The sequence below is a fragment of the Phocoena phocoena genome, chromosome 7, assembly GCF_963924675.1.
Source record: "Phocoena phocoena chromosome 7, mPhoPho1.1, whole genome shotgun sequence".
NCBI lineage: Eukaryota > Metazoa > Chordata > Mammalia > Artiodactyla > Phocoenidae > Phocoena > Phocoena phocoena.
The window spans coordinates 27,134,099-27,149,714 of NC_089225.1; the positions used below are offsets into that span (position 1 = coordinate 27,134,099).

At 37.3% G+C, this 15,616-nt stretch overlaps 1 protein-coding gene across 1 annotated transcript in view; it reads right to left on the reverse strand.

Annotated features, from left to right (window-relative positions):
- Positions 1-13,841, reverse strand: part of LRP1B (LDL receptor related protein 1B) — a 1,473,103-nt gene extending 1,459,262 nt beyond the window's left edge. Inside the window, exons 1-2 of the mRNA XM_065880137.1 lie at positions 13,796-13,841; positions 12,857-12,979 (exon numbers count right to left, since the gene is read on the reverse strand). Coding sequence (XP_065736209.1) covers positions 12,857-12,979; positions 13,796-13,841 — 169 coding nt within the window. The remainder of the gene's footprint in view (positions 1-12,856; positions 12,980-13,795) is intronic.
- Positions 13,842-15,616: the final 1,775 nt, after the last annotated feature.

The window sequence follows — 15,616 nt, forward strand, 5'->3', positions numbered from 1 at the left end:
GTGGGCGTGAATCCAATATGACTGGTGTCTTTATAAGAAGAGATTAGGACACAGGCACACACAGGGGGAAGACCATTTAACAACATGAGAGGAAGATAGTCATTTACAAGCCAAGGAGAGAGGCTTCAGAATGAAACCAAGGCTGCCAACACCTTGAACTTGAACTTGTAGCCTCCAGAACTATAGGAAATATATATACTTTTAAAATTTAAACCGAAAGTCTATGGTATTTTGTTATGGCAGCCCTAACCCACGAATACACTGTATTACTCAGAATTCTAAGAATCACTCTCATTGACTCTCTTCCTTGTATAACCCCTTCTGTTTTGAATGTCAGTGCAACCTGTGAATATGATGAGATATCACTCCAGGATTATATTGCATTATACGGCAAAAGGAAATTATCCACGTCTTCTTAATCTAATCACACAAGCTGTTTAAAAGCCGAAGGTGTTTTCCATCTGGTTGCAGAGGAGGAAGTCGGGGATTGAAAGCATGAATCATGAGGGAGCTTCAACATATTGCTGGTTTTGAAAATGGACAGGGTCCCCTGCCAAGAAATGTGGGTGGCCCTTGGTTGTCAAAGGTTGAGGCTGAAGACCATCAAGAAATTGTGGTCCCAGTCCTACAACCACAAGAAACCAAATTCAGCCAACAACTTAAATGAGCTTAGAAGCAGATTCTTTCTCAGACTCTCCAGATAAGAGCCCAGCCTTAGGAATACCTTGATTTCTGCCTTGTGAAACTTTAAGCAGAGTTTGATCCCATTTGATCCTAACTAGATTTCTGAACTATGGAATTGTGCGATAAGAAATGGGTGTTATTTTGACATGTTAAATCTATGGTAATTAATTATACAGCAATAGAAAACTGATAATCTCCTCAGTTATCCTCATCAGTGTGTTTTTATTTTTTACTTTTTTGGGTGGGGCATGCTCCGCAGCTTGTGGGACCTTAGTTCCCCGACTAGAGATAGAACCCAGGCCTTGGCAGTGAAATTGCCGAGTCCTAACCACTGGACTGCCAGGGAATTCCCAACAATGTGTTTTTAAATTAGAGTGAATATGTGTGTTTTGTTTGTCTGTGTGAGGAAAAATGGTGAAGAGAATATTATTTTTTTCCAGATTCAATTTGTGTATATGCACACATAAAATTCATATACATGCATATATAAATGTTAACCCATATACCTTTTAAAATTATTAGTACAGTAATATATACACATTTATATATCCTTTAGAATTGGATAAATGAGATACTTAAAATCCTCTATCAGTTGTTACAATATCTGTCTTCAATCTTTAGCATATTTATCTTGTCATTCCCAACATCTATCACAGGACCTATTACATAGTAGTCACTCAATTAAAATTTGTTATGCATAAATTTAATAGACATATAGACACATAGATACACTGATAGATACATATAGAGATAGATAGATGGATTATGTACAGGATGCCAACTTAAATGTTATGTGAGATAGGCATGTATGAAAGTCTGGTCTTCACTAAGGGGGAATGTTAGTGGAATCTATTTAACGTCTCTGAACTTCATTTACCTCATCTAGGAGGCTATATAGCATGGTACAGTGTTCAACTGTAGCACTGTCACATAATTGCTTTAGGAACTCTAGCAAGTAACTTCTCGCATGCTTTATTTTTATCCTCTATAAAAGCTGACCATGATTAGTATCATAAGGAGGCCACCGTTAGCTCATAGAGTGCCTTCATGCAAATTACAAACACTGTTCCCTTTCAAAGATCATTTATTTCCATTTGTAGGAAAATATATATACCCATGCTGTCTGCATTATTTATGTCACCCTGATGCCTTGCACGACCTGAACAACTGTACCTAATGTCCCGCTCAGGGCTGTTGTCAGGATCAAAGGATATAATCCACATAAGGGTCATAGCACAACATCTGGCCCATATTAACCATATATTTTGTGTCAGTAATTGTCATCCTTATCTTTCTCATAAACATCTTCTTTAATATGAAATTAGTATCATTTTACCAGGACAGAAACTAAATTAGCATAGGTGAAAGCCCTGGCACATGGTAAGGCATGGAGAAAATGGTTGAAGGACCATGCTTAGTAAGCACCTTGAACACAGTAGTTCCTCAGTAAATAGCTGCTGATTGATTACATTCTAGTTTTCTTAAAGAAAATGCACCAATACATTATGGGAACTGTAGTTTGGTAACAAAATTCTCTTTACTCCTTAAGTGAAAATATATAGTATGTCATTTATTTTAAAAATTGAATTGTCTAATATGTGCAAATTTGGAAGTAAAATGTAACAAAATTCCCCAAAGTCCCGTGTGGAGAAAGAAGCATTATTTTTACTATCAAATTACATCTATTTTATTGCCTAACCCAATTATCAATTGCGAGTCAACAATTATAACAATCTAATATAGATTACAGCAACCTAATATATAATATTACTAATATGCACGCTATGACTAGTGTACACCACTTATGAATTTCTACTGTTTCCCTCAGAAAATAATGTTAGTTAAGTCATCAATCCAAGTTTGCCTTTTGTGTTGCAAATACGTAGCATTGTGGAGATGGACTCCAACTGCACCACCAAATGAGTGTTCTAGATCACCAGCGGGAAGGATTAAGGCAAAACTACTTTTTTAAAATTTTGGAGCAACCCATCCATAAATATTTGAAAAAAATAATCTGTAGTAATTATCTACTGATTTTTTATTAAAACAATGTTTTTTCATTTGTATAAGAATTGTACTATGTGATCATATCAGGCATTCTTAGAGGGTTAGGACCACTGCTGTAGGAATGGGCCCTTTATTTCATCAGAAACTGGTGATTTCATTTCATATCTCTAAATAAAGCCTATAATTTCAGTACTCTGGTAGTTAGTATATATCTCCAAGGAAAAGGAGGGATTTTTAAATTGTTGCAGTATTCTTTATATTAATATAAAAAACATGGAAATGTAGTAGACATATACTAGGATGTTATATTAATCTGCTATGTCTGCCATAACAAAATACCATAGACTAACTGGCTTAAACAACAGAAATTTATTTCCTCTCAGTGCTGAGGCCAAAAGTCCGAGATCAAGATGTTGCCGGGTTTAGTTTCCCCCAAGGCCTCCTTGGATTGCAGATCTCCACCCTCTGACTGCCTCTTCCTATTGCCTTCTCTCTGTGTACAAGCACCCCAGTGTCCCTCAGTGTGTCCAAATTTCCGCTTCTTACAAGACACCAGTCAGATGGGATAAGGATCCACTCTAATGACTCATTTTTGCTTAATTTACCTCTTTTAAGCCTCTAGCAACAAGTTCAATTACATTCTGCAATGGAATAATTTCAGGGTTTCAACATGTGAATATTGAGGGGTACAATTCAGCCCATAACTGATGCTATAATAGAAAGTTAGGAAATGCAATTTCTGGATTCCAGTTTTAGCCTTGTTACCCATTAGCTATGAGACTCTTGACCAAGCAACCTGTTTGTGCTTTAGACTTCTTATTTTTTTATGGCCATAATACCTGGCCTATTTTTCTCAAAAAATAGGTACTATGTCAAAGGATATTTATTGATTCTAATGTACATGTCCTTAAATTATCAAAGTGCTATACAAGTATAAGTCCTTTCTATAATTACTATTTTTGAAAGATTGAAATTATTAGTCTTATGACTGTATGAAGTCTAAGACAAGAAGTTTATTAATAATTACTTTTCTCTTGGCAACTCCATCAGAGTTGTTGAGAAGTATTTACTAGTTTGTTTTCTTTCTTGCTGTTTAATACCCAGAAAGATTTGTGCAAGCTGAAAGATTCTCCCCTTTCGTATCTGATCCTTGGTTGACCAAGGAATAAGGTCAAACTTTTCCCTCCCAAGGCATCATTTTTCAGAAAAGTAAAACAAACAAACAAACAAAAAAACCCTGCAAGATAAGTAGACTGCTATAAGTCACCCTTACTGAATTGGTATCCTTCCACCTAAGCCCTATTTTTACCCATCTTCTCATGAACTTTACTCTTTGCAAGCAATTTCTCCCATCCCCCAAATCAAAAAAGGCTAATGTTACAGAGATTTTAATTGAAAATATTCAACCCAAAGTCAATTATTCTGCCTAAAACTGAAACGGGCCAATACAGCAATTAGTAGAAGGATGATACTTTTTGTCCTACTGAGAATTCCATAGGCATATTATAGTAGGGTTTTATATTCTGCTTTCAGGGAAGAAATAATATAAGATATGGGGGAAGGGAAAGAGAAAAAAGACATTGCCATTAAAATAAGTTCGTAGAACAAAACATCCTTCAGTGCTTCATTTAGCAAAATATGTCATTTCAGAAGCACTTCCGAGTGAAAGTCAAATGTAAATTTTATACACTGACTATAAAGAATAAAACCTCCTCTGGGAAGAAATTTGCTCACCCATGAAAGTTAAGAAGCCTTCATCCCCAACCCCAAATGCTAGATTAGTTGTGGATAAGTGATGGATTGAATCATTTCTGAGAAGGCTCCTTGCTCAGCCTTCAGCTTTGTCCCAATAGAGCCCTGCAAGACCATTTGTTTACTATACCTCATCCTTTAAGCCAAGGAGATTTTATCAGAGTTGTCTCTAGAATTCAATAATTTTATTTAATCCCCTTTATTTTATATCATTTCAAAGTTTTCATTGCCTGTAATTTCCAGTCCAGGCTGAGGGACATGAGTTCCTTTTTATCCTATGACCTGTGAACTTGGATCAGAAAACCAAACAGCAGTGGCTTCTTGAAGAACAGCAAGGCCTTCTGCAAAGCTGGTCTTGCTCCACTTCTGTGAATTGTGGTGCACTCAGGTTTATCACCTATGCCTCCAATCAAACTTGCTTAAAATTGTGGAGGCAAGCTTTCAGAGACCCGTTAGCACATTGCAGGGCAGGATGAAGGGAAATGTCACCCTCCATCCCGTCCCCACTGTGCTGGGGAAATGAACCAACCTTAGACAGGTCCTTTCAATTCACAATTATACTGTTCCTCACCTTCCTGTCTCCCCTTCATATCAACTCATAAGTGGAAGTCTCTTTATTATGAAAGAAGGGTCAATGTTTCTTGCCTCTTCATTGCAAAAGAGGGAAGCCTCAGAATAAAACAAAGAGCAAAACAAAAAGAATTGAAAGAGACATAAACTGCCCTCATGGGTCTCATATGCTCTCCCTTTAATCTGTAAGATCGTTTCGGCTTCTCTTCCTAACGAAAAGCTTAGCTCTGTGGCTCTCATATATTAGCTCATTGCAAAGTGACCTCTAAATCACTATTACTTAGAAACAAGGGCCATATTTCCATTCATTTTATTGTTCCTATAGTCTACTTTCAGTGCCCTATTCTGCTATTTATATTTAAAGGGCAGTATCTGTTTGCTAATAACCTCCCACCTGAATTTTTGTTTTATTTCTCTGACCTCTGTTGAAGGAAGAAAGTTTAGAAGGAAACTGTAAAAGGATTTCTACCTTATATCCTATAAGGAGTTCATTAATATCCTCCTATCTAAATAAAGCTTAGAATCCTACAACAATGGAAATGCAGTCAAAGCAATGGTCAATTCATGCAGAGGCATATCTAACCCTAATAACTTACAGCCATTTTCACTCTTCACAAATGCTTCTATTCCTATTACCCAGGAGACATGGTGTGTTTACTGAATTATTCAATTAGAACTGATTACCTCCAAAGTCAGTGTGATATAACTGTTGGGATAGCATCTATGTTTTTCAAATGACACCATATTTTTAAATTAGGTGGCCTAAGGCTTCCTTTTAGGAGTTAGATTCTTCCTTTCCTGAGTATTTATAAAAAGAAGGGCAAGTTGAAAGAAATGCAAACTCTGCTTTCACCGATAACAGCCACCTTAGAGGGCATAGAAGGACTGTAAACTCAGTTTCCTCGTTTCTTAAAATGAGATAACAGCTACATTGCAGGACTGCAATGTTGATTAAATAATATTATTCATTAATGTGTTTTTCAGCCATATATTTTAACTTTAGCTAATTCATCAACATGATGTCTTTGGAAGAGTTCTTAGGAAAAGCCACCTGTGCCCAAATAATGTCTACACCTTATTTGTCTTAATGCTTGAGTGTAATATACTTAATTATTAAAAACTGTTAATAACTTCTCTTGAATTAGTGTATGTGGTAAATTAACCCTGTTGCTAGCCACAACCTTAGAGAATAAAGCCAATCTTCAGTAAGAATGGGAGAGGGGGCAATTAGCGTGCTCTATCAAAAGACCCTCAGGGTAAGGTGCTTGGTCAGAGCTCTGGCATATGGAATACAGGGAGGGGTGCTGGGTGGAGAGGGGCTCTTACTCTGGAACAGGCACTATTCTAAGCACTTTACTGTGAGGTAGGTACTGTCATGCCCATTGTACAGATAAGGTAATGGAGACCCAGAATGACTTAGTCTGCTGTACGAGAGCAAAGATATTCATCTGGAGGAACTGGCTTTGGTGTCAAGCGTCTGGGATTCAGAAGCCCTGATCATGCACTGTGCCTGCCACCTCTCCTCAGTGGATGAAGGGAGGAAAAGGAGTGAAGAGACACTGTGGCACATGCTACCTGGGGCCTCTTCTCGCCCAATATCTAGTCTCCCCTTTTTCTTTACTAGCAGAACCACAGATCTTATTTTGGAAAGCCCTGTGGAAATACTCATTGCCTCATACCTTAGGTGATCAGTTCTGGTGAAGGACATCTAAGCAAGAAACCTACTGAGTTTGCTTTCCGTAAAAGTTACTATTCTCCTGACAAACAGATAGACTCAGCTGGCACTGGCTGTTTCTTTTTTTTTTTTTTTTCCCTTCTCTCTGGCCGAAATGGAATTATCTACTGGGGAAGGTGGAAAAGCCCTACTGTGGCTAAAAGACTGACAGCTCCATGCTAAGAGGTAGAGGAAGCCTGCTGTCATTCTGGAGCTTCCATATTAATCCTGGATTGTCCACTTTTGCACCTTTTAATATGAGAAAAGTAAACCCTTATTTGTTTGAGCTCCTGTGTCTGTCCCTTATGCTCAAATGCAATCTTAACACGTAAGGAGATGTGCAAAAATAGAAGAAAGAAGCCAGCTTTTACAGAGAATGCCATTTTGCCCAAGTCTGGCACCATGTGGGAGTGGGTACACACACAACTCTATGCCCCATTCTTCCACTTTGCCCAGTTATGCTGCTTCCTGTGGCTGCAGTACCCGGACACGGCCCCACCTCTGCAGCAGTACCGCAGACACGGCTTAGCTAGGACACTGCAGTAGGGTTTGGCAAACTACAGCCTGCAAGACAAACCCAGTCTGTGGACTGTTTTTGTACAGAGTGTAAACTAATGATGTTTGTTGTTCCATTTTAACTGTTTTACAAACAAATAAAAACAAAGAAGAATATGCAACAGAGATGACATAAGCTCAGGAATCCTAAAATGTGTACTGTATGGTCTTATACAGAAAAAGTTTGCTGATCCTTGCAGAAGGACAGGACAGAGTAGAGTCAATATGAAAATTATTATAACAACTACAGTAAGTCCCCTGCATACGGCCAAGTTCCATTCCGAGAGCGCATTGGTAAGTCCAATTTGTTCGTAAGTCCAATGAAGTTAGGCTAGGTACCCAACTAACACAACTGGCTATATAGTACTGTACTGTAATAGGTTTATAATATTTTTCACACAAATAATATGCAAAAAATAAAGAAAACATTTTTAATCTCACAATACAATACCTTGAAAAGCACAGTACTATACAGGACAACAGCTGGCATACAGGGGCTGGCACTGAGTGAACAGGCAAGAAGAGTTACTGACTGGAGGAGGGAGAGGAGGTGGGAGAGGGTAGAGATGAAGGGTCATCAGCAATAGGAGATGGAGGGCAAGCTGCAGTGTCACTCACGCCTGACGTGGATGGCACAGGTTCTGGCTCCCTGCTGGATTCAATTCTATCTACCCTTTTGAAAAAACAATCCAGGGATGTCTGGGTAGTAGCTCTTTTTTTCTCATCATAGATGACATGGTTGCACTGGATTGCATCCTGAACAGCTGTTGTAACCTTCGTGTATTGTTCTACGTTCCGGTCCTTTGCCTCAAAAACTAACAGTGCCTTATCGAATAAAGAAAATCCCCTTGTCATTTCCTGCATCGTGAATCTCTTTGGTTCTTCAGTTATTTCTTCTTTCTCCTGTCTCTCTTGGTGCTTCTTAGCAGTACCAGCTACATTACCACTGCTTTTACGCTTACTTCTGGACATCCTGGACTTGAAACAAAGATACTGTACTACTGTACTCTATACAGTACTGTACAGTATACAAAAGCACAACCACTTGTAGAGGATGCACTCACGTGACAACGTATGCCAAACACGTGAACTAACTTACCATGATTGGCCATGTGAATGCACATCCTCATCTTTGAAAGTTCACAACTTGAAGGTTTCCATGTAGGGGACTTACCGTATCCAGGTTGCAAATCTTACCCTCCTATAATGTCATTTTTATAATCTCCGGTTAGTCAAAGAGTCATCATATCCACAACATGATCTATAGCAGAAGGACTCTCTACATGATTTTCTGAAGGGGGGTAGTGGAGGGCAATAAGGAAGAAGGAGAAGGAGCAGAACAAATACCTTCCTGACTTAAAAGGAGGAATCTAATTTTAAGTATATAAACATCAGATTGCCAAAAAACATCACACATCTGCTGCAACTGATTGTTGGAAAGGAAGTATCATTAAGCATTCAATAGAAAATCCTAGAAGGAATTATGTATTGAATACCTTGGAATAAAAGCACCTTTCAGGAAGACTTCCCTGTCACAGGGGGTACCAAGTTTTCATTCCACAAATAACGTTTCTACTATTCACTTTAATTCTCGTCATACAAAAGGCTAGACTTACAAATGGATTGAAAGCACTGAGTAGAAAGAGGGTGATTTTTCCTGATTTTCTCTTCTCATTGCCTCATAGGACCTAAAAGATGGTTAGCCATTTAGACACTTAACAAATTACTTCAAATAATGTAGCAAAATAAAGACTTTAATTTGTAATATAAGGCTAAAGAACCATTTCTCATATTCAACGGTAAGGATAGAAATTATTAAATTTCTCTCATCTCATATTTTAGAAAACTCATCTCAACATGCAGTCAGCTTAGTGGTAAATCAACCCCATTCAAGACGGGTTTCTTTGGCCTTGGATTGCTGTTAGTGAAATCTCACTTCTGCCCCATAAATAGTAGAAAATACCCCTACAACCTGGGCCTAAACAAACACAGAAGAGAAAGAAAATATGTGCCTGTTAACCTCTCAGATCCCCAAATACCTCAATGTCATTTGATTTTCACTTCCTTTGTTTTTCTGTAGGCATGTTTATCTTCTAACGCATTTTTGTCATCAGCCTCTCACAAGTAAAGCTTTTCCTCCTCCTCAACAATATCCACTTTTTTCCCGTTAGAATTTTGTCATGGCAGAGCTTTCACAATGTCATAATAAATTCTATGCTATATTGGTCCTCTTATCATTTTAGAGGCTAAGTGGATTTAGGAAAAATAAGTGCATTGCATCAGCGGTTTTCATCTAATATTTTGTAGATACAACATACTTTGTCTTCAGATCAAATATGATAACATACTTTTGTTCATACACTGAGCACAAAATTATCCTTCTTAAGAATCAAGCTTCAAGGTTTTTGATTTCTAGTATTTATCTTTCACATTGAATGTATATACATTCATATAATTATAAAATTACGCAATTATTTTATGTAGATCAGCGATGACTGCATACGAATGTTATAAAACAACATGTTACAAAGCACTATGCTTAGGGAAAATGGTAACTGTGAACATCTGGATTGAGAAATTTAAATTTGAAAAAGTCTGATTTTTCCATAAAGCTTTTTCTCTATGCTTGTCCAGATTTTAGTTAGTACTGAAACCACTTATCTGAAACAGGCTAATTAAATGTGGATCCAAATATGTTACTCAGATTAAACACCCAGGTTAAAAAAAAATGAGTATTTTTCTTTCTTTGTTATGTTGCTACATTGATATAAGAATTTTTTTTTAGTGTTGCTCTTGAGGATATTCAGCAATTTCGATGCCCGAGAGTAGAATAAGAATGGCCAAAATGGGAAAACATTTTAAAACTGAACTCACCAAATTTTATCGAGGAAAATAACTATATACTTAAAAACTGACAAAAATACCTTAAGGAGGTATGAGTTTCATTTTAAAAACTAGATAAGAAGAAAATCTATCTCTATTTCAATTAACCCACGTGTAATTCCTAATTTGAAGCTTCAGTCCACCAAAGCCCCTAATCTCTGTGAATTGAAGGACCTACCTTTTTCCCCCGAACACGAGGTGGTGTCTACCTTCTGGGCAAGATGGATACTCAAAACATTTTCAAACATTGTGGTTGAGACACTGACCATTAAGAACAGAAGCTCAATCAATCAGGGCAGATGCTGGCCAGCAAACACAAGTCTAGCTGACTGGTGTGGCCCTGCTTGGTATCGGCCACGTTCCTAGAAGCACAGAGCCGGCATGGGAGGGGGAGTGGAATACTGTCATCCACCCACTTTGGCATTCACTCTGGGGTCTCTTTCCTCTTTGGGTTTGAGTTTTGACCACCAAGGTCCTTGTGCCTCCTCTGTACCACAGATCCTCTCCAGCCTGATTCTCCCACTAATCCCCCTCCTTAGTACAAAGGGAGCATCATTTTTCTCTATTATTCAAAAGCATGAAGGGAACTCCTGCCTAGACAGACCACACAGCCTTTTCTTCTCAATCACTTTTGCACTGTGCCAGGTACAAGTTCCAGGGCATTTCTCCTTCAACCTGCCTTCCTACGTATGGATTCTGCAAATCTCTCTCATGTCTCTGTCATGTTTCCCAACAGGAATTTGATAGCAGGATTAGGGCAAAAATGCAAGACTCCAAAACTCAAAAATTTAACTTTTTAGTCCGATTATGCCATGGCAATCATCCCTTGCATCTAACGAGAAGAAAACTCTTCTATGGCACTTAAAGAGGGGAAGGCTTAAACAGTGTTAAGTCCCACTACTTATACAGGTGAAATGTAGTCCAACTACTTATATATTTCATGGGCGGGGTATTTTATTATTGTTGTCTTTTCACATTACTATACCATCTGCATCCATATGCAGAATTTTGAGATTCTTCTCCTTATTTTCCATTTTTAAACAACTTTGTTAAGGTATAATTCACCTACCATACAATTCACCCATTTAATATGCACAGTTCAATGTATTTAAATACATTAACAGAGTTGTGCAACCATCACTGCAATCTAATGTTAGAACACTTCATCACCTCCAAAGAGACCCCATACTCATTAGCAGACATTCCTCATTCTCCTCCACCCCACTGGCCACTGGCAACCACTTATCTACTTTCTGTCTCTATAGATTTGCCTATTGGGATATTTCATATGAATGGAATCATAAAATATGTGGTCTCTTGTGCCTGGCTCCTTTTCCTTCACATAATATTTTCAAGATTTATCCATGTAGCATGTATAAGTACTTCAGTCCTTTTTTATTGTTAAATAATATTCCTTTGTATGGATTTATCAGATTTTATTTATCCACTGGAGTATTTTCCTATTAATATACTTTTTCCTCTTATCATGCCTAGAACCTTAGCTATGCTATAGGGGTCTCGTAAAGGTTTTCAGAATTAAACTGATGAAATTGGTGAAAATCAGAAATGTAGTAAACAACTACAACCTCTTACTATCGAAAAAGCGATCTGTTCAAATTGAAGAAAGGCAATTAATGCAAATATTCAAGTACCCATATGCTGAGAAACTTTAAAAACACGAGCAAACATGAAGAAAGTGAATAAGCATTGCTTCTGCTTTCTGTCACCAAGATTTTCATCAAAACTTATATTGGTTCCATCTATAATACTTATAAACAAGTAGATAAAAGTGGAAAATGGAACCAATAATTATTATCTCTACAATATCAAGCAATAAGAGTGGTGAATTTTTCTTTTTTCATGTTGATTTCACAGAACTATGTAGTTGCTTTGAGGATGATTCTGAGAAGCTGACATACCTGTTTGCGTGGGGAGTAAAAACTGATATTAGCTGTGCTAGAAAATATCAATATGAAAATTTAGGGGACTCTTCACACTCCTTACAACAGTAGGTATTTAAAAGAAAGTGTAGCAGATTTAGCTGTCGTCCTGTTATTATTTACAATTTTGATTTAGTGGTATTTTTCACACGGGCAAAACCCTTAATGGACTCCCAAGTTAGACACAGTGGTACAATTACAATTAGGACTCATGTGTATTCAGAGTTCTGAATCTGATATTATAAAGTCAAAGATCCTCACTGCATGGATGGATAAATGTAGTTTCTATCTTTCAGGTGCAAGAGAAAACACGTTCAATCATTTGTGTAGTGCCCTAGATAGTAATAGAAATAATATGGGAGCTAAAGCTTGATTAGTTCATTATTCCTTCTATATGCTCCTCTGTCTCAAAACGTGTGAGATAAATTATTGGAGAGGACCTTATTCCCTCTCAGTGCTGTGTTTTCAAGGATTTTTTTCTCTTCAAGTAAATTTTTTTCTAGGAGTAACACAATCACATTGAAATAACCTTGCATTTTCTTCCCTTCATAAGTTAATTCACACGACAAAACTGCGTTTTACGCTCTCATTCACGTAGTCATTTTAAAGGACACACAAACAAAAGGTTTTAAGTTTTTAGGCTATTTGGGAAAAAAAGAATAAACGGAAACAGCAGTCATCTGTGAAAACAGCTGACATTTAGTTTCACATGTAAGGTAAATCCGAATGGCATGAGAACCTTTCTACTCACAGGTATCTAAAGATTCGTCTGAATCATCAGGGCAGTCTGGGTCCCCATCACACAGCCAGCTCTGGGAGACACAAGTCACATGATCGTGGCAAAGAAATTCACCAGGATCACACAACTGCTGATCTGAAAATGAAAATGTTTCAAAATAAAATATGAATGATCCGAACATGAACACAAGAGCAGTACAAAGATGAAATGTGAGAAGGCAATGCATAAAAGGTCTATGAATGTGGTCCACATTTTCTGTTCGGCAACAAAGCTAAACCGATTATTTTTCTTATTTTTATCCACTCAGCTCAAGCACTCAATTCTGATAGACTTAACTTTGTTGTGGTCTCACACAATCTATCCTGAAAATAGTTAAGAATTCTATTTGTGTTTAGGACTAGAGGCTTCCTCATATCAGATAAGGCATATAGCTATCCCAGCAAGCAGGTTTTATAGAAGATGTTGATCCAAAGCAGAAGCTCTTGAGCAGAAAAATTTTAGTTTCCTCCTCTGCTCCAAGACAATGAAAAATCAGCAATAAAAATTAAACCTTGTACGTAAACTCCATCTCTTAGTATTTGGTTCTTAACTATCCAACCTTATGCTAGAGCTTCATGCCTTTACATCTGTTAGATACCCAATATCGTAATATATTTTTCACTACAACTTTCCAATTGACAATTTCTGCTACTGGACAGTGAGGGTGATAGTAAAATCCCATAGAGCTTTGTTCTAACTCAGGTTTCTACATTTGATTGTATTCAAAAAGTCCATTATTTTCCTTCCATTGTTTCAGAATATTTAGGATCTGTTGCCTTTCCTCAGGTCCTAGTAAACTCATCAGATGTTGTTTTTTGCAATATTCTTACTTATGCCCTATAAGTCCATTCAACAAAATATTTCTTTTTTAAAAGTATTTAAAAACATGTCTGAAATAGAAATGTTTCTTACAATTGATGACCTCAGAGTGTGAAAGAGTGTTAGGAGTGTTAGACATTTGATATCACTCATTCTTTGTTATGTATATACAGGAATGATCCAACATCAAAGAAATCCATCAGTAAATATGTCTTTCAGTATATACCAAATGCATATTCTAAGTGATACAAAAGCATTACACCATAGCTTAATTGGCCTTTTTCGCCTAGCAATCTACAAAATGATGGCACATCTTCCACTTAATCATTTGATAAGATATAGTATGTCTTTCCTTTCTCTCCCTCAACCTCTTCCCCTGACCCCAAAATAACTTAAAACAAATATACTTTACAAACACACAAACACATCCAGACACACACAAACACACATCTTTAATCTATAATTAACTCTTCCTACTCTCACACTATGATATTTTCTGAAAATTCATATATTTTACCTTATTATACACTGTCAATACCACACTCATTACCACCGCTATCATAATTATTGTTGTTTTTTTTCACATTAGGTTGTTTGTGCATACTTTGAATTTGGCCTTAGAGTTGGTGCTATAGAATCAAAGATGTATAAGTCTCAGTCTTTGTCTTGAAAGATTCAGTCAGACTACTTAAACCAACAGATCCCAAAGAAAAAAAAAAGTACATCGTATACCAAAAGTTGCCAAATAAGTGATTTAGAAAATAACTGCTAAAAGGAGAGATCACAGGTAGAGATAGATGGATACCAATATAAAGAAAAGTCTGGGGATATAAGCATGATTTTAAACGTGGGTAGGCTATGGATAAATGGAGAGTAAATATAGGACATTTCAGACAAGAGGTAGAGTAATAAGAATTGTTAAGGAAGTAATTATTGAAATGCATTTGAGACAAATGTTTTATACTAAAGTTGAAATGACATTCAGGTTCCAAGAACCATCTAGGTTTTTCTCCACCGAACATTATGTGTGATATTTATAAGTATGTCCTGGTGTTAGAGGAAAGGGACTTAAATTCTGCTTTAGACAGTCATGTAACCTTTGTAGTTAATGTAGGGAAAGAGCACATGAGAAAATTCAAATTATTTTTGCTTATAGACAGAGACTATATGATTTATTACCAAACAGGGAGAGTTCTGAGGGTGAAGGAAGACATTAATAATTACACTGGGGCAACAAGTATAAACCAAGTCTATTCCAAAAAATCAGAATGACTGCTCATTGTACCTATAGCTAGTCTGCATTTGATCTATGATTTTGAGATGCTAGGTTTTCTCTTCCTTCATTCCTCCCAAACTATAACCAATTGCTATAAGAAAAGGGGAAAAGAGATGGTGCCTTGCTAAATGCCACTGTATAGTGTCTGTCTCAGTAAATAATCAACAAGTATTTGTTGAAGTATAAAGAAATAAAAAGGGCCAACAGAACAATTTATAGTGCTGAAAAATAGTGTCTCAAAAACATAGGTCAGGGACTTCCCTAGTGGCGCAGTGGTTAAGAATCCGCCTCCCAATGCAAAGGACACGGTTTAGAGCCCTGGTCCAGGAAGATCCCACATGCCATGGAGCAACTAAGCCCGTGTGCCACAACTACTGAACCTGCACTCTAAAGTCTGCGAGCCACAACTACTGAAGACCGCACACCTAGACCCCATGCTCCACAACAAGAGAAGCCGCTGCAATGAGAAGCCCACGCATGGCAACAAAGAGTAGCCCCTGCTCTCTGCATCTAGAGAAAGCCCGAGTGCAGCAACAAAGACCCAATGCAGCCAAAAGAAAAAAAAAAAAATAGGTCAGGGTTAGTAATGAAGAACCTCGAGTACCACAGGAAGCATTTTGTAGATAATTTGAAGCCAT